The sequence below is a fragment of the Rhea pennata genome, chromosome 1, assembly GCF_028389875.1.
Source record: "Rhea pennata isolate bPtePen1 chromosome 1, bPtePen1.pri, whole genome shotgun sequence".
In the NCBI taxonomy this organism is placed as follows: Eukaryota; Metazoa; Chordata; class Aves; order Rheiformes; family Rheidae; genus Rhea; species Rhea pennata.
Genome location: NC_084663.1, coordinates 56,738,877 through 56,756,202, shown reverse-complemented (window position 1 = coordinate 56,756,202; position 17,326 = coordinate 56,738,877). Strand labels below are relative to the sequence as shown.

The 17,326-nt window shown below is 48.4% G+C and overlaps 2 protein-coding genes and 1 long non-coding RNA gene across 4 annotated transcripts in view; 2 read left to right on the top strand and 1 right to left on the bottom strand.

Moving 5' to 3' along the window:
• Positions 1 to 505: 505 nt before the first annotated feature.
• On the top strand, positions 506 to 10,655 carry EIF3L (eukaryotic translation initiation factor 3 subunit L). Its single transcript, XM_062588247.1, has 13 exons — positions 506 to 617; positions 708 to 756; positions 855 to 1,065; positions 1,613 to 1,692; positions 1,981 to 2,042; positions 3,445 to 3,514; positions 4,173 to 4,246; positions 5,267 to 5,438; positions 5,678 to 5,832; positions 6,675 to 6,845; positions 7,838 to 8,335; positions 9,427 to 9,507; positions 10,406 to 10,655. The coding sequence occupies exons 1-13, from the start codon at positions 585 to 587 to the stop codon at positions 10,442 to 10,444; spliced, it is 1,695 nt and encodes a 564-aa protein (XP_062444231.1). The 5' UTR covers positions 506 to 584; the 3' UTR covers positions 10,445 to 10,655.
• On the bottom strand, positions 2,998 to 16,031 carry LOC134147271 (uncharacterized). Its single transcript, XR_009959978.1, has 4 exons — positions 15,925 to 16,031; positions 14,548 to 14,680; positions 13,205 to 13,269; positions 2,998 to 9,577 (listed from the first exon to the last, which is right to left on the bottom strand). It is a non-coding gene; the product is annotated as an uncharacterized LOC134147271 (long non-coding RNA).
• MICALL1 (MICAL like 1) overlaps positions 15,777 to 17,326 on the top strand; it is a 22,468-nt gene continuing 20,918 nt past the window's right edge. For both annotated transcript variants that reach the window (XM_062588226.1, XM_062588216.1), the window contains exon 1: positions 15,777 to 15,992. In XM_062588226.1, coding sequence (XP_062444210.1) covers positions 15,847 to 15,992 — 146 coding nt within the window. In that variant the 5' untranslated portion in view covers positions 15,777 to 15,846. The remainder of the gene's footprint in view (positions 15,993 to 17,326) is intronic.

Genomic DNA, 17,326 nt, shown 5'->3' with positions numbered 1-17,326 from the left:
GGCGGCGCGCCGGGATCTTGCCCGCGGGCTCCTCCCGCTGCCACAGGACGTGCAAGTAACCGAGGGGGGCGCCTGGAGCCGCCCCCAGCGCCGCCGCCGCCGGCCCCGCGCCGGGCTCCGCCGCGCCGCCGCCGCCCTCCATCCCCCACACGGACCGGGCCGGACCAGGCCGCGACCAACGGGGGCGGGGCTCGTCGCTATGGCAGCGGGGCGGGGTACGCAGAGTGCGCCCACTCAGCCAATGGGAGGCACCGTTCCCCGGCTGGCACAGCCAATGGGGAGGGAGAAGGCGACGAGTTGAAGGAAGATGAGATTGGAGCCCGCGAGCAGGACGGACTGACGGGCAGGCATATTTTCCAATCAGAGAGAGGGGGCTGGCCGGAGGCAACTCCCAGCCAACCGCAGCTCGCAAAGCTGAGGATAGGCGGCTCTTTCAGCCAATGGGAAGGCGCAGCGATGCAGCCGCTCCGTGGGGTCGGGGCCGAAGCTCCTTTCCTCCTCTATAGCCGCCCCTTCCGGCCGGGCCCGTGTTGCCGCCCGGAGCCCTTTCTGCGCCGCGCCGCACTGCTGCCGGCCCGCGCGCCATGGCCTACCCGGGGGAGGACTACGACACGGAGGTGGGCGGCGGGGGCCTGCGCGGCGCGGCGCGGCGCGCGGCCCGGGCTCCCCGCGCTCACTCGCTTTCCTCTCTTTCTCTCTCCCCACAGGCCGCCTACGACCCCTACGCCTACTCCAACGACTATGACATGCACACGGGTGAGGGGCGGCCCACGCGGGGCCTGCCGGCTGCTCGGCGAGGCCGCGGGCCCGGGCTGGGCAGGCGCCGCCTCCTCACTGTGCTTCTCTCCCCTCAGGAGACCCGAAGCAGGACCTGGCCTACGAGCGCCAGTACGAGCAGCAGACCTACCAGGTGATCCCCGAGGTGATCAAGAACTTCATTCAGTATTTTCACAAAACCGTCTCGGATCTCATTGACCAGAAGGTGTACGAGCTCCAGGCCAGCCGCGTTTCCAGCGACGTCATTGACCAGAAAGTTTATGAGATCCAGGATATCTATGAGAACAGGTACAAAAACATCCTTCTCACAGGGAGGGGTCCTTTTAAACTGTGTCAAGAGCAAGCCCATTCTTCAAGAGAGCATTGACATGTTGTTTTAACCCAAGAAAAACATGACCTGAGCTTTGATTTGCTTCTGAGAAAGAATATGTACTTTTAGGCCATTAGCCTAGCATAAGTCTAGGTGAATAGTGATGTATCTAAGAGAGAATATCTGCCGTGTTTCTAAGGGGCAGGCAGCAAAAAGTGACCCTACTAGCCCTATCTAGCCAGTATTCAGGAAGCCTTTACCGTGGCATTGTTGTATGTTTTCTACAGATATTCCCCCCCCCCTTCTTGTATCTGTGTTACCTTACCATAAAGAGTATATGGGAGTAATGTATATGACAGTTCTGTGCTTTAGGGATAAACTAAAGGCTTTAGCTGCTTAGGTTATCATTCTTTGCTTCAATGACTTACTAAAAGGAGATGAAGTTCTTTCATCAAGTCCAAGTCTTCCATGTTGTAATCTCTATCTCTGATAAATGATTTCTAATACCATGTGTTCATCTTGTAGCTGGACAAAGCTGACTGAAAGGTTTTTTAAGAATACTCCATGGCCAGAGGCAGAAGCTATAGCCCCACAGGTTGGAAATGGTAAGTATTTTCCTTTCTTTTTATTTTTTAAATGAAGAAGCAAGATAAATCATATTTGATATATGAGAGAGCAGATAGGTGTACAGTGTTGCTGCTTTCTGATCTGGCGAATTTTGTTACCATGTCAGCTTCTTAAATAGATATTTAGCAAGAAATCAGAACTGAAAGAAGTGTCCTTTCATGCCTTTCCTTCCTAGTGTGGCAGTAGGAATGCCACCAGTGTATTTGAGATATCTAGTTGCCTAGGCCTTGTGCCTTGCTGATGTCCAGTTCTATTGTGTTTTCCAGATGCTGTTTTCCTGATCCTATATAAGGAGCTGTATTATAGACACATCTATGCCAAAGTCAGCGTGAGTGTTTGTCTTTTGATTGCCTAATGGTTATAAGCTGCCTTCTCTTTACCATAAAACTTGCCAAACCTAACTGCTACTGCAGCATCAGTGATTCTATAATTTTTGCAAAACGAAATTATGAGCTGTATTGTCAAGTTGTTTTTAGGGAAGCCTAAACTTGCATTTTGTTAATTTAGTAAGAATTCACTCATTATTGAAAAGCAAGACAACCATCTTTCTGGGATGTGTTATGTGTCTCCTGAATCTTGGTTGTAAAGCGTGTAGTGCTCCATGATAGTTTATACAAATAAGAAAATCTGGTCTGTATTTTGAGGAGGCGATTATATGAAAGTTTTATGTCACTGACACCAAATGTTGTCGTTAGTGAGTTAAGGAAGAAAGAAAAATTGGAAGATAAGTGAATTTTCTTCTTGATAGAGCTATAATTGCGAGACCCATAGATCAGATTGTGTGTGTCATTTTGTGGCTTTTTATTTGTACGTCAAAGTAGCAGGTGGGTGAGCCAGGGTGTCACAAGAGGAGGCTATGTTATTTGTGAGTAAAAAAACATACGGCTTCAGTGTGCCTTTTGGAGAGGGAAACTTGGCCACTCAAGCAGTAATAAGTCTTAAAAACTGAAACAAAAAATGAAAAAAAAACATTAATGCTTTTTTAAAAAAGCTATTTTTTTAAAGCTAACTTGAATTTGGGGGGAAAATCAAAGTAGTTCATGGTTGTTTGAGGAAAGAAGCTGAACAGGTGTGTGATCTATGGGTTAGGTGAGTGATAACTGCAGTTTTGCTATGGACTGGAGGATGGAGAAATGGAGACTTCAAAAAGGCTGCTCTGTTAACCTGAGTCCAAGCCAGGCTTTAACAGGAAAGACTGGATTCTGGAGCTATGTGTTAAGAGTTCTCAGACTGCCCTCGAGTGTCTCCAGGTGAAAAAAAGGAAGATGACTCTCGAAAGCGTGATTCCTTAACATGTTTACTTGTCTTTCAAAGAGTTTGGAGCTGTTGACTAGAAGCAGAATTGTCAAGATTTGTTAAGGCTTCTCGTGAGGGCAGAAGGCTGGAAAACTGTGAAGGGTAGTAATAAGTTCTTGAGTCTGTACAGCAGTGAGGAGGACAAGGAAAAATGAGGCATCCCAGTTGCCGGAAGTTTGAATGCTTGGTTGTATGTATTAGGAAAAGCAGCCTGCACATGGAAAGTCAGAACTTTTGTACTGGGCAAGAGTGATAAAATCTCAGGTTTCTTGCGTGGTGCTTGTGGGCCTGGTTGAACATCGAGATATTGGCTCTAATATTACTGGAAAAAAACATCTACTGATGTGATTGTTATCTGTCCTTCATATGCTGTTGCCCATGAATTCATTTCTGCTGTCTGAAACTAAACAGATTGTATTGACTTCTCATTGCAGGGGGGGCCCACTCTGGAGCAGAGATTTGAGTCCTATTACAATTATTGCAATCTCTTCAACTACATCCTCAGTGAGTTGCTGCAATTCATTTCCAGTTTGTGAATTTTGGAGAGGAAGAGTGTGCAGGATGAAGAGGGGGTTGAAAAAGAACTAGAACACGTTCAGTTATAGAGCGTATAGGGGAAGCAGCCTGTGAAGTTTCTGTATTTTTGAGATTGTTGAAGGAAGAGCACTTAACATCTATGCTTTTAAAAATCACAAAAAATCTAAATACTTTCAGGACTTTCTGAAATACTTCTAAAATAAACTTATATCGCTTCCTGTTTTAATGAGGGTTGGCAAAAGGAAACACTTATCTTTATTAATAAAGAAAATGAGGCCGCAAGTTAGGAGAAGATTGCTGCAGCATTTCACAACTATTTGCAGTTGCTGACTCTCCTTGGGACAAATTTAAATGTTGACTTCCTGCTGCTCTTCTCACAGAGAATAGATCAATGAGGATAACCCTTTAGAATCTGAGCAGCTTCTAAGAGTCACTCCTGCTTAGTAGTCCCACTCCAGAGATTATACCCCTACACTAATATACTTAAAAAATGGAGGTAGCCAGAACTGCATATTATCTCCCTGCTGGAGACTTCATCCATTTGATGCCTGCAGCTATTATTCTTGCTTAAGGTATTATGAACAAAGGTTCTTAAGGTATTAAGAACATTTATGTTCTTCTATAGATGCTGATGGTCCAGCTCCTCTGGAACTGCCCAACCAGTGGCTCTGGGATATCATAGATGAATTCATATACCAGGTATATGACTATATGACTGGGCCATTTTGGGGAAGCCTGGGGTCTGTCAGAGCTATTAGATTTTTCCATCTCCCCCTTCTCTGTGATTCTTGTAGCTAGGATATCACTATAGGTTGATAAACTTTTGATAGGCACTATTATTAGTAGGTTGCCTGGTAGCTGAAGCAGTTGTGGACTTGCTGTTTTTTAAGTTACTGGGCAGTGTTTGAGGAGCCCTGGGCCGCTATTGACATTTGTTTGTGACATTTATACTAGTTTGTTGTTGGTTTTTTTTGTTTTTTTTTTAAACTCGCCTTCATCTCTGCTTGAGTTTTGCAAAGCCACCTGACTGAAATCTGCTATAATCATAAAGATCCTATTAAGATACTTGTTCACACTAGTTCTATTGTGTTCTATGGTTTTACTCTAGCTTTGTATTTCTTAGGCACTGGGACCTTTATGCTTGCACTGAGAGATTACTGTCCTTATTTGAAATAATCCACAGTCTGAGATTTTGATGTTAGGGAATATTTTTCCACTTATTGTTCTAAGTGCAGTAATTTAGATCTTAAATGTTTTTTTTCTCTTTTTTCCTCTGTAAATTCCCTTCTCTATAACCTCTATCATAGAGGTGCTTGGAATTCCTCACAGTATCTCAAGTGCGGTCTTCTCAAGCTTATGTAGAAAGAGATGTGTGCATATACAGATACATCGTATTTACTTGGTGACTCTCTTTGCTACCTCATCAGACAGCAAATTTATGCCCTGTTGCCCAGCCTAGTTGTCTAGAGATCCTTCACATCTTGGTTCTATTTTTTGGCCTCAGACTGTCTCTGCACTTTATCAAATTTTCGCAAGTCCCTTTAATGCTGGTATATTTACCTTCTTGGTTGCCAGGTGATCTCAAATTAAGACTCTTTAATGTGACCTGTAGTTTATTGTACTGCATTTGCATGATCAACTTATCATCCAGGTGCACGTAGATGAACATTTCCATACTAGCTTCTCATTAGCAAATATCTTCTTTTCTTTTTCCCATAGTTTCAGTCCTTCAGCCAATACCGCTGCAAGACAGCTAAGAAGTCCGAAGAAGAAATTGATTTCCTTCGATCCAACCCCAAGATCTGGAATGTCCACAGTGTCCTTAACGTGCTGCACTCTCTGGTGGACAAGTCCAACATCAATCGACAGCTGGAGGTCTATACTAGTGGAGGTGAGGTAGCTGGGTGACAGCAGGCAAGACTGGTGTCTGTTCTGCATTGCTTTGGTTTGACCAAGCTCTGGCTTTCTTTGGGAGCTGGATCAAACCCTTAGTGGATATGTTGGGAAGAGGGTTATCTTGGTCTTGTTATTTGAGATGTGTCGATGGTTACACTTGAGATCTTGCTCCCTTTTCCTGTGAACAAAGAGCTTGCTCCTTTGGAGGAGAGCATCATGGTTCTTTATTTCTAGGTGATCCTGAAAGCGTGGCTGGAGAATATGGTCGCCACTCCCTCTACAAGATGTTGGGTTATTTCAGTCTGGTTGGTCTGTTGCGTCTGCACTCTCTACTGGGGGATTATTACCAAGCTATCAAAGTTCTGGAGAACATTGAGCTTAACAAGAAGGTAGTAAGACATGTTGTAAAACCTTCCTTTGAAATTTCTCAAGTGCTTTTATTCAAATATGCTCCTGAAAGATTGCCATAATGAATATTCTAGCTGACAAGCTGTTTTTAGCTGTTGTAGGTGTAAGGAACTTGTTTGTAGGAGGAGCTGGAAGAAGTGTCTAGTTCCATTCTCGTGCTTGTTGAACACAGCTGGAGCTTTGACACTTAAATCAAGCCATATGATGGCTTGTTGCATGCGTGTTGCTGTTGTTGCACATATGACTATCTTTTTAGGAGGTTTGTTTGCAGGAGACAACTTTCTTATGGGGAATATTAATTGAACCATAAGTGATAACACAGTACAAACTGGATACATTGTTCCCATCTTAGTTAATGACTCCTTTCTTTAAAAGATTCTTGACCCACTTGTTCTTACTAAGCCCACTCACTTTACAAGTGCTCTCCCTAGAGCTGGGTGATTTATGATAATAGTGGCTATCAAAAGTCCAGCTGCAACACAGGTTGGCACAGATCCACCTATGTGCTCTCTGGCACAGGGTATAGACTGAAATAGAGGGAAAGGGAGCAAGACTGAGCAAAGCAATTTTAGGCACAGGTCAGGAGTCCTACTTGCAAGAAGCTAGAACTGGAAAACGTAGGAATTGAGATGATCAACTAAAGCGCAAAGAGGAAGCTTTTGCAGGGAAGGGTGGGAGGTAAGATATTCTGCAGTGACCTTCTCCCTTTATTTGTGGGACTGGAATGGATGCAGAGGCAGCTGGCTTCTGGGTAACGGGCTGTTCAGGTCAAAGGTGATTATCTCCCCTCTAACATAGCGTTGTTAACATCCATCCTTCTCAGAGCATGTACTCTCGGGTGCCTGAGTGCCAGGTGACCACCTACTACTACGTGGGCTTTGCCTACCTTATGATGCGGCGTTACCAGGATGCTATCCGTGTCTTTGCCAACATCCTCCTCTACATCCAGAGGACGAAGAGCATGTTTCAGAGGACAACCTACAAGTACGAGATGGTAAGAGCTAGAAAAGGTATAGGTTTTCCCAGAAAGAAAGGCTGCTGCCTTCTTTCCTGTCTCTCCTCTGTCACCTGATAACCTACATCTAATAGTCTACCCTTATCTTCCTGGACTGTGCTGCTGATGGTGACTAGGGGTCCTATGACCTCTTTTGTCATATGTGGCGATTTTTTTCCTGGCTGTTCTACTCATTCCTTTGGTTGTTATGTATGCTCAATTACTCCTGCTCCATCTGGGCTTTCACTCTGGGCAACTTTGTTAATGAATATCAGCTGCTAGTGAGCTTGTCAATGTTTCTTCAGATTCAGTCCTGGTCAAGTTCTACATTTCAGCCTACTTCCATTGTCATACGCTTCACAGACTGTTTAAACTCGGTGTGACTAAAGCAAAGCTCCTGTCTCTTTCTGTCTAACCTGTCTCTGATGTTCATTTGTCCCTTGCTTCTACTATCTCCTTTTCATCCTTATATTTAAATTTTAACTTCTTGCATAGCCAAATCCCACAATCTCTAATTCCACAATGCTTCAAAAATTTCCTGTGTTCATTTTAGCTGTTCAGCTGTCTATTTCATCCCACACTGAGATTTTCCTAGTGTTTTCCTCAGTGGTCTTCCTGATAACTGTTCCTTGCCAAGTCTGTTTAGGATGTGGCTGTTAAATTATCTGCCTTTGTTACAGCTAATCCTCTGCCCTTTCTTGCACCAAAGCAGTCTAACTTGCTTCTGCCTTTACAGATTCTGTATAGCTCTGGATTCATTCACTCCACTGTCTTTCTCTCTTTTTTTTCTTTTTCACTGACGATAGCCTTGATACTTGTGCATCTGCTTTGCACAGAAGTGCTGTTTTTTTTGCATTGTCTCTCTTAACCATCAGGACCATCAAGGCTTTGGGTAAATGGTCTCTCTCTGAAATAATGCAGCTCCCAGCTCTTTCATGCACCATAAAGCCTGAGCACATTGACTAGTTAACAGCTTCTCCTTTCTGTCTCAGATAAACAAGCAGAACGAGCAGATGCACGCACTCTTGGCCATCGCCCTCACCATGTACCCCATGCGCATAGATGAAAGCATCCATCTGCAGCTGCGAGAGAAATACGGGGATAAGATGCTGCGCATGCAGAAGGGTGACGCACAAGTCTATGAAGAGCTCTTTAGTTACGCTTGCCCCAAGTTCCTCTCTCCTGTGGTGCCCAACTATGACAACGTGCACCCCAACTACCACAAGGAGCCCTTCCTGCAGCAGCTCAAGGTCTTTGCTGATGAGGTTCAGCAGCAGGCCCAGCTCTCCACCATCCGTAGCTTCCTCAAGCTCTATACCACCATGCCTGTGGCCAAGCTGGCTGGCTTCTTGGACCTCACAGAGCAGGAGTTTCGCATCCAGCTGCTTGTTTTCAAGCATAAGATGAAGAACCTGGTGTGGACCAGTGGCATCTCCGCCCTGGATGGGGAGTTCCAGTCTGCCTCTGAGGTAGACTTCTATATTGACAAGGTTAGTATGTGCCCCTTACCAGCCTGCACCTCCACCCAGGAAGCTCTGGAAGCGGTAACGCCAGGTTTGGGTACAGTATATGGGAAACATCCCTTTCTTTGCCATGTGAAGTGGTTTGACTGCCCACGATGAAGCTGTAGCCCTGTTTAATATGAGTGTCAATAGATGAACAGTGGTGGGAAGATATAGGCAGCTATGACAGTCGTTGCACCCAAGGGAAAAATAAAAAGTTCCTAAATATCTTTCCCTAGGCTAAGGGAGCCATTTGTCTGCTCTCGGGAGATGATAGTTGGGTGACAGGTTGTGCTGTCAGTGTATCAGGTGGGATTGTCAGCTTTGTAGATCTCCACCACATCTCTCCTTTACTTAACAAATGAGGTATCTCAGCTGGCCATGTTGTGCCTCCATTTTTCACTGGAGCGGCATTTAGCCCTGTCTTCTCTGCTGGGAACCTAAACTCAAGATATGATGTAGTCACCAGCCTGGTCTTAGAGCTCGGAACAGTGTAGAAGGCTGTAGGAAAGTCTTTTAGGATGTTGTTTTCATTCCTCAAAGAGGATAGCAGCATTAGGTTTCTTGCTGTCTGCCAGACAAGGAGGACTAATTGTTCCAGGTTTGTGGTCCTTAGAGCAGACCTCTTCCTGCAAGGCCTCATTCATGCTTTGTCTTCCCTGTTCTCCTGAACCAAACTGACCTGTGACTGATTGACTTGCACTGCAAATCCAGCTCTCCTAGTAGATGGTGCTGCTCTTACCGGTTAGTAGAAGGAAGCAGAGCACGAATCAAGGCTGATGAAGTTTGACAAAGCATGTCAGACTGCTGCAAAGAGGGCTGAACTTAGATGGAGAGACTTAAGAACATGAGAAGTGAATACAGTGTGAATTCGGGACACATCACAGGGAAGGGTAAAGGGAAGGCAGTCCAAAGGGAACTGAATGAGGTTGCTCTAGAACTAGTACAGGTCAGGCACGTGATTGGTGCTGAATCAGGGCTGGAGTGAAGCTCCTTTGGTTGCTCCTCCCATTTGACAGGGGTTGCTGTCTCCCTACTAGCCCTGTCAGTCTCCTGACTTAATGCTGTTCCCTCCACAGGATATGATCCACATTGCAGATACAAAGGTTGCTCGACGCTATGGGGACTTCTTCATCCGCCAGATCCACAAGTTTGAGGAGGTGAGATCTGGGCAGGAGAATCGTGTAGCTCTGTAGAAGACATATGGGGAAGCTTAGGGCTCTGCAGGACCTGGAGGAGAAACAGTGGTGCAAGACAGTCAGCTGGGCAATACCTTGTGCAGGCACTGACCACAGGCAGGTTGTTTAAGCAGCAGCTCATGGCCTCTGAGGAATGCTAAGTTCTTGCATGAGAGACATTCATCTAGCTGAGCCACAGTGAAGAAGGAGAAGGGTTTTACTATGTAAGGGTGCTGATAATGGAAGCAAGACTCAGCCCCTTGGTGGGTGAAGAGAGAGACAACTTCCAACAACCTCCTGGCTGTTGGTCTATGTCAGGTTCTCTTTCCACACGATTCGGATATGGTCTCTGGCTCCCTTGTCAAGGCTCTGCTGTCAGACGGAGCAGTGTGGCATTCCTATCAGTAACTGGATCAAAGTCACGTTACTGCCCTCATAATTAAGGCTGTAGAAAGTGGCTGTAAAGGTTTCTGGGGCACCAGCAACTTCAGCCTTGTACTCAGCCAAGAGACAACACTTTGTCACTGTTCTACTCTCCCAGCAGAGGCTGCTGCAGGCTGGAAGTTTCTGCAGCAATATCTTGAGACATGGGGATATGAGCTTCACCTACCTAAGGGTTACCCTGTTATTCTTCCTCTGCTAAATGTTGGTACCCTGTCCCCAGGTCTTCCTCTACTGTCTTGGAGAGGAGGAGGGATTTCTACTAGTTCCCTTCCTACTTCACTCACTGTCTGCACCTTCATGAGAGCCCTTTTGTAAATGAGTTGGAGAGCAAAAAGCAGAAACGTTGGATTAAGGCTGGAGGGTGAGGGGGAGCAGTACTGTCTGTCAGTTGTGTATTTTTCTGACCGCTGTTTTTTTTTTTTTTTTTTAATTACAGTTGAATCGAACCTTGAAGAAGATGGGTCAGAGACCCTGAAACAGTGAGCGTGCTGATCAGGCTGAGCAGAGAAGTGGGTGGGAAAGATTATTTCCTTTGCTCTGAGGGAAGGGAGCTCAGGATTCCATCACTTCTAGAATATCCTATGGCTCTGAAGGTTTTTATACTTAAATAAGCAGGTTCATTTGGCTCAAACCATCCTGCAAAGGACAAGATGTGTAATAAATGAGTAAAGTTTTCCTGGTGAGCATTCAGCATCTGATGCATTCATTTTTTTTTCCCCCTTTATGGAAGAACATAATTGCATCTGGAGACATGGGTAGCTAACTGCTGTTGGTTTATGCTCTCTTTGCCCTGCATTGTTGTGGGTAACAGTGGGGAACAGATCTACTTCCATACTTTGTAAGGCCCTGCACAGAATGAACAGGGAAGACTGCAGGATTGATTAACAGGAGAATGTGAGCAGTTCCACAACATCTCCACGGGATATTGAAAGACATACAAGCCAATGTTCTTTCTTTTAGATATTTTCCCACCTTGAAGTAAACCTCAGTTGTGGCTGCCTTCTTAGAAGGTTGAACTTTTGTTTCCCATACCATCACCACCTTTTTTTGCTGCTATTGAAAAGAAATGCTCCAAAATGGATTAATCCTTTTGTTTTTAAGGAAGGGGAAAGACTTTTTAAAAAAACATTCAATGAATATTAGGTTTGGTCATCTGATCATATCTTGCTGGAGGCTGTGGTTTATTTTAGTATATGTGATGCCTAAGTCCTAGCACTTTATTTAATGGAGCTTACAGCTTCTCCAGGAAACATGTCCTGAGGGCATTTCACTTTGTTAAAACCCTTAAAATGCTTTGAACCTTTGGATGCTAATTTTCCCAGTTCTCTAGCCACCTTAGATTCTTCCAGGCAAGACTTGCAGTGCCTTAAAGGTGAAAAAGCAGCTGAAAACTAATCCTATAAAGGAGACTCAAGGACTTGTAGATATTGGGGAAGAGAGATGTAAAGAATGAACCACATCTCCTCTACTCTCCACACCCTTTCTCGCCTCTCTTTTTGCAGAATGCCTTTAAATAGTTTAGTGTTTGAGTGGAAGCAACAGGTGCAAGAGAAACCTGTGTGTGTAATAGGAATGCTACACAAAGCATGCTTCACATACACCATCTGCCTCTTTGTACCCCTCACTTTCATTCCTTTACACTGAGAGAGGGGTCTTGGCAGTCCAGCTTTTCTTCATATGTGATTCTGTTTAGAAGTCAGGAATAATTAGCCTTTGTTAGATAATGTGCCTTTGTTTGAACGAGGCTTAAGTTTCTAGTGTCCTAGATGCTGTTGAAAAGTAAACTGCATTTCCCATCGCAAAGTCCCATAACTGACGTGGGCAGGTTACAGACAGCAGTGAGATTAAATGGGCAACTTGTTGGCTTTCTGCCTGCTGCTGTTAATGGTATGCATACTAAGAACTCAGTATCTCCAATTTTGAAAGGGTTGAAGCAGCAGTAGAGATTTGAGGCCAAATCATCAAAGAAATATTCAAGGAATGAAATGCCACTGCACTGCAGCAACCTATGGGAGCTGCATGACATACCTTTGAAAATATGTCCTTTTTATGTTTGGGTATGTTGAACAACAGCAGCACAGATTATAGGCATCAACAGCACCTCTCCTTCAGTTGCTTTCTTATTACTCAAAGCTTTCACAGAATCTTTCCCAGAACTTGTGCTAAGATAGATGTGATATACAACAGAGGAACCTCTGGGAGGGCAGTATCTCTGTGATCAGTCTAGTTCATACCATAGCAAATGAATCATAATGTGTTACAGGGAGTTAGTCTGTTTTTAATCTGTGATTGGCATGCTGGGATTACAGGCTTTCAGTGCATGTATGTACCAACCTTCTAAGAGTTACGTGATGTTCCAAATATGTGAATATGATGCTGCTTCTGTTTGTGTCTGTCAGAGTGGCTTCCCAGGGACGTTTACAGGCAATCTGCTATCCAGTGCAGCTGGTCTGACTGACTCTGCGCCTTGTGTTAGGGCCTACTGAAGGTTAACTGACTGGGACTGGCACTTGTGGAACAAAGCCAGGAGGAGCTGCAGCTCTCTCACAGGGCAGAAAGATGGGCTCAGCTAGGCTCGGTGCCTGGTACTGTTTGAAGCTAGAGGAATGCAGAGTGATCAGCAGCTTCCCACTGCCCGAACGGCATGCTGCAGGGAGGAGGGGTGGCTTTGTTACACTGCCAGCCTTGCCTGCCAGCGCAGGGTTTGGACAGCAGTGTGCTTCGCTGGGGAGGTTGCCTCAGGCAGTTCTGGTCAAAATAGTTTTAACAGAAGGAACCACCATACACATTTTGTGGCTTCACGTTCCTGAGCTGTAGTGGTGAAGAGAGTGCTTCTGTGGAGGTGATTACAGACATTGGAAAAGACAGTTAGGAAAGTCCTGATTCCCTGATTCTGCTCTGCATCAGGAAGACTGTCAGGCAGGTTTTGGGATGCTGAGCAGATCGTTACAACAGCATGACTGATTCCACAATGCTTCCTTTCCTTTCTCTCTACGTAGTATCTTTTCTAGCAATTCACAGCTGTGGGCCCTGGGTGGGGAGGCTGCACAAACCATTCAAATGTGCTATACACCCCAAAGGAAAATATATTTTTCACTTTTTACAGTTTTGGGGCCATGCAGCAATAGCAGGAAACAGAACAATGATGGAATAGAGTGATAAACATGAGATTTGGTGGGAGAAGGGAATATATAGCCAACAATAATAAAAAAAAAAGTTCACAAAAGGGGGATACCTGTTGATTTGGGACCAGCAGCAGTAAACTCAACATTTGCTGTGCTCCAGTGGAAATGCCTTTGCCTAAGTAGAAATGAAAAAAACTTTAGCAAAAGAGTGTAGTTTTTAATAGTATGCTTTTTTTTTTCTTGTAAAATCATCATACTAAACATTCAAGCCAGCTCTTCTGACAATCCATCTTCTCAGTGTCATGGGTTCCTGAGATCATGTCACACTCTTCCTCCACTTCTTTACAGGGCTTCCTGTGAGGTTCAGCCTACAGTTCCCAATGTCCTGATCTTCAAAGCCCTCACTGGCCTGCTGCCTACCCCTGAAGTCACCTATGTCCTGTGTGTACTTTACTATCTGATGTTTTAATGCTTTCTGCTGCCACAGCATATGCCCCTAGGAATGCTGAGAACTACTTCTGTCTAGTGCAGTCTACATCTAAGCCTGAACAGGATCCAGAAATTAGATTGTTTTTTCTTTTTAGCTGGAGTTAAACTGGAGTTCAGTCTGAAAAATGTTTTCAGTTCCTGCTTGCATTATTCTCTCCCAGACCCCACTCTCCTTCAAAGACTGGGCACAAAAAAGCAATGTTTTCAACTTTCTTCTAAACCATAGTTTGGCAACCTAATGCAGTTCCTGAGCCTGAGGAAGCTCAAACTTGCTTTTCCCACTACAGTACCCAGTCCATCAGGTAGGAAGCAGCCTTTGCTGAGGGCAGTCTCCTACCTCGTCAAAGCAGGCCCCTGTGCTCTAAGAACTCAACCTTCTCTGAACTGGAAAAAGGGGAAAAGCTCTCTACCCAGCCTGCTGCAGAACTCACCTGGAAGCAGAAAATCTTTATGTCTGTTTCTGCTCCCAGGAGCTTTCTTATGTTTATATTGTTTAAAAAATAACCTTAGCAGCAGAGATTGAGGCTGTGACTCCTGTCAGGGGGTTCCTACTAACACTATTGCATCTGTCACTCTTGAATGTCACGTCACACCTACAGCACAACTGAAAATGAGTTTCTCTCCCTGAATGTGGCCAAGGCTGGCGACTGACTTTTTTTCTGCGACAGGTAAATTTGAATCCTTTTGAGCTTCATGAACAGAAGGCTTTCTGGTCAAATAGTTGAGTGTCAGCAGTTAGATGAGATGTCAATATGGGATGCACCCAGCAACATGAGCCCTGCTCAGGTGTTTAGTGATTCCCTACATTGTTCTCCAAAATATCCCTGGCTAACACACCTAACTGGGGGTAGAGATGCCCAGATTTGTCCCCTTCTCCCCTGTGTTTCCTACCATGTAGATCTTTGCTGCATCCTACCCTCAGTGCCTGACTCTCTCCATGCATTTCTAAACCAAGTCCCTGTACCTGATGCAGGATCTTGATATTGGTCCAGGGGCCGAACACCAAAGAGTGGCTGGTTCCAGCCTGCGCAATCCTGCCAGATCCCCACACCACAGACTTCTTGTCTCCTCCAGGGACAGGATGCCGTTCTCTACTCCTGCAAACAGAGCGGACAAACAATGGTGGGACTGCGCTGCAAGCGGTCTGCTTTGGGGAGAGGAAAAAGGAAAGAGGGACGCGTGCGTGCCAGATGTTAGTCATGTTCCCTAATGTACTGCTGGAAAATGTTCAGATACCACAGTGATGAGAGCTGTATCAAAGCCAGATGAGAACAGTGGGAAGCATTTACCAAGAGCGAGATCTGGGATGTTACCGAACAGTCTCCTCAGGAAACCAGTGGAAGCCCCTAACTTGGACAATGAGCAATTAATCCTGCCGGAGGATCTCTCCGAGCGTACCTCTGAGACCTGCCCAAGCTTGGCTAGAGCAGGCCGGCCAGGGGGAAGCTAGGGAGGAACAGATTTATTTCCCCTCTGCGATTCCTCTTCTAGAAGGACCTGTGGCCTGGGCAAACCAGTGCAGTCTGCTGCCCTCCCCCCTCCTTCCTGTGCGCCCCTGCGGGCCGTCGAGGCGGCACCGCTCGCTGGCTGGCTCGCCGCGGGCAGGCGGGTGGCCAAGTGGGGCCGGACCCGCCGCCTGGCTAGGGCATCACCCGGCGTCCCCTCGCTCTGCCCCACGTGTCTCGCGGCTCCAGGGCTCGTGTCCAGGCTTGCGGGTGATGGCGGGGCGCTCTCCGGGCGGCATCTCCGACGGCTAGGGGCAGGCGTGACTCGGGGCTGCCATGTCGTCCTCTGCGCCTCACGTCGCCGCCGGGAGCCCCCGAAGCGCGAGCAGTCCCGCGGCGCGGCCCAGCAAAAACCCCGCCGCAGGGGCCACGCTCCCCGCAGGGACCCGGGCAGGCGCCACAACGCCCGCCTTCGCCCCGGGCCGCGCTCGTCGCTTTTCCCGCCGCGGCTGTAGTAGCCAAGAAGGCAACCGAGAGCCCCGCGCTGGCCCCCACGCGGAAGCCTCGACTCCCCCAGCTCCGCAGAGATTTCGCGACCGGGAGGGGGACCGCAGTCGGGGCTCCCCCGGCGCCGGGCGCGGCCTCCCCGCCCGGGGCGGAGCGGTGCCGGCGGCCCGGGGCGCCCCAGCGCCGCTCCCCGCCCCGCAGGCGGAGCCGCCCGCTCCGCTGCCGCCGCCGCCGCGGCTGCTGCCCGCCGCTGCGCGCCCACGGGCGGGACGGGGACGGCGGCGGCGGCGGCTGGCGGAGCGGCCGCCCCCATGTCGGGTCCGCGGGGCGCCCTGCAAGCCTGGTGCCGCCGGCAGTGCGAGGGCTACCGCGGCGTGGAGATCCGCGACCTCAGCTCCTCCTTCCGCGACGGCCTGGCCTTCTGCGCCATCCTCCACCGGCACCGGCCCGACCTGCTGTGAGTAGCCGCCGCGGCGCAGGCCGCGCCGCACCGGCCTCGCCTCGGCCGCCGCGCCGCGCCGCGCCGCTCCGGGCGGGGCCCCGCGGGGGCCGGAGCGGCGGCGGCGGCGGGGCGGGAGGCGCCGCTGCCCGCGGCCGGGCCGCGCCGGGCGGGGCCGCGGTGGCGCCGCTCGCCGGCAGCGGTGCGGCCCCGGCGGGGGGCTCTGGCCCGGGAGGCCAGAAGGGCGGCGCCGGGCTGGGCTGGGCCGGGCCGGGGCAGCGGCGCGGCGCGGCCTGGTGGGATCCTGCGCGGCGGCGGGGGTGCCGCCATGCCGCCCGCCGAAGTCGCTCCGCGCCAGGAAGAAGAAGGACGAGCTGTCTCGGCGAGCGGCTTTCCGATCCGAGCCCGGAGTAGGGCCGAGGCCGGCGCTAACATGGAGCATGATGAGATTTAAGGCAGGGAGAGCGTGGGAAGCCCATGGCGAAGCCCAGTCGCAGGCCTTGCCTCCAGTCAGAGGTGATAGCACGTGGCTGGAAGCTCAGCTGGAAGCTGTGCCGTGAGAAAGGAGGGATGGTGCTGGGGACACCTCACAGCAATATGAGGGAGGCGCTACCAACTCCCATGGACCTTTCCCCCGGCCACTGGGACTCTCAGCCCCGCTGATGAGAGTCCTCCTGCGTGGTCTCTGCCAGCCAAGCCATAAGGTGCTGGCCCAGGACCCAGGCTGCTGCTTGCTGTTGCTTCTGGGCTGTTTTCTGTGAATGCTGCAGTGCAAGTGAGACGTGGGGAATACCAGCAGGGACGTAAAGTCCTGCTGGCCTCTGCCGAGAAGTGACTTCAGAGTTCAGATTTCTCTGTCTGTCTGCCTTTTGCGGGGTGCCTCTGAGACATGAGGGGATGAGAGTTTTAATGAGGCCGCTGAGTTTGAGGTTGCTAGAGGGCATACTGCCATCCTGGAGAAACCGGTTAAGCAGATGGAAGGAATCTGGTCCAACCTGCCACTGTAACCCTGCATGCCCTGACACTGCTGGAAATCCATTTCTTCTCTGCTCTAAGCTTTGGTAGCCCTAGCAATGCAGCTAGGCTTCACCATGTGCTTCCCATGCCCCAGGCGCACACGCATACTTCTCACCTGTTTGGAAGGCCTTCAGATCCCGTAAACAGCATCACATTTCCTTTCACATTCAGCTCCTTGACTGCTTTTTCTTCCTACCATCACCCAGGGTTGCCTGGATTGACTAGATCTTCTTTTATGAGATGCCCTCTTGGTGGCCTTTTATCGTAAGTAATAAAAATGGGCAATCGATAGCAGGATGAGGGTTAGCAGTTTTGCTGCTGTGGAGCCATGGTGC

Bases quoted from the DNA above. Each gene is read 5' to 3' on its own strand.
- EIF3L (XM_062588247.1), top strand. From the start codon at position 585: ATGGCCTACCCGGGGGAGGACTACGACACGGAG. The intron at 4,247-5,266 runs GTATATGACTAT...TTTTTCCCATAG, and splicing joins TAGATGAATTCATATACCAG to TTTCAGTCCTTCAGCCAATA. The intron at 5,833-6,674 runs GTAGTAAGACAT...CATCCTTCTCAG, and splicing joins ACATTGAGCTTAACAAGAAG to AGCATGTACTCTCGGGTGCC.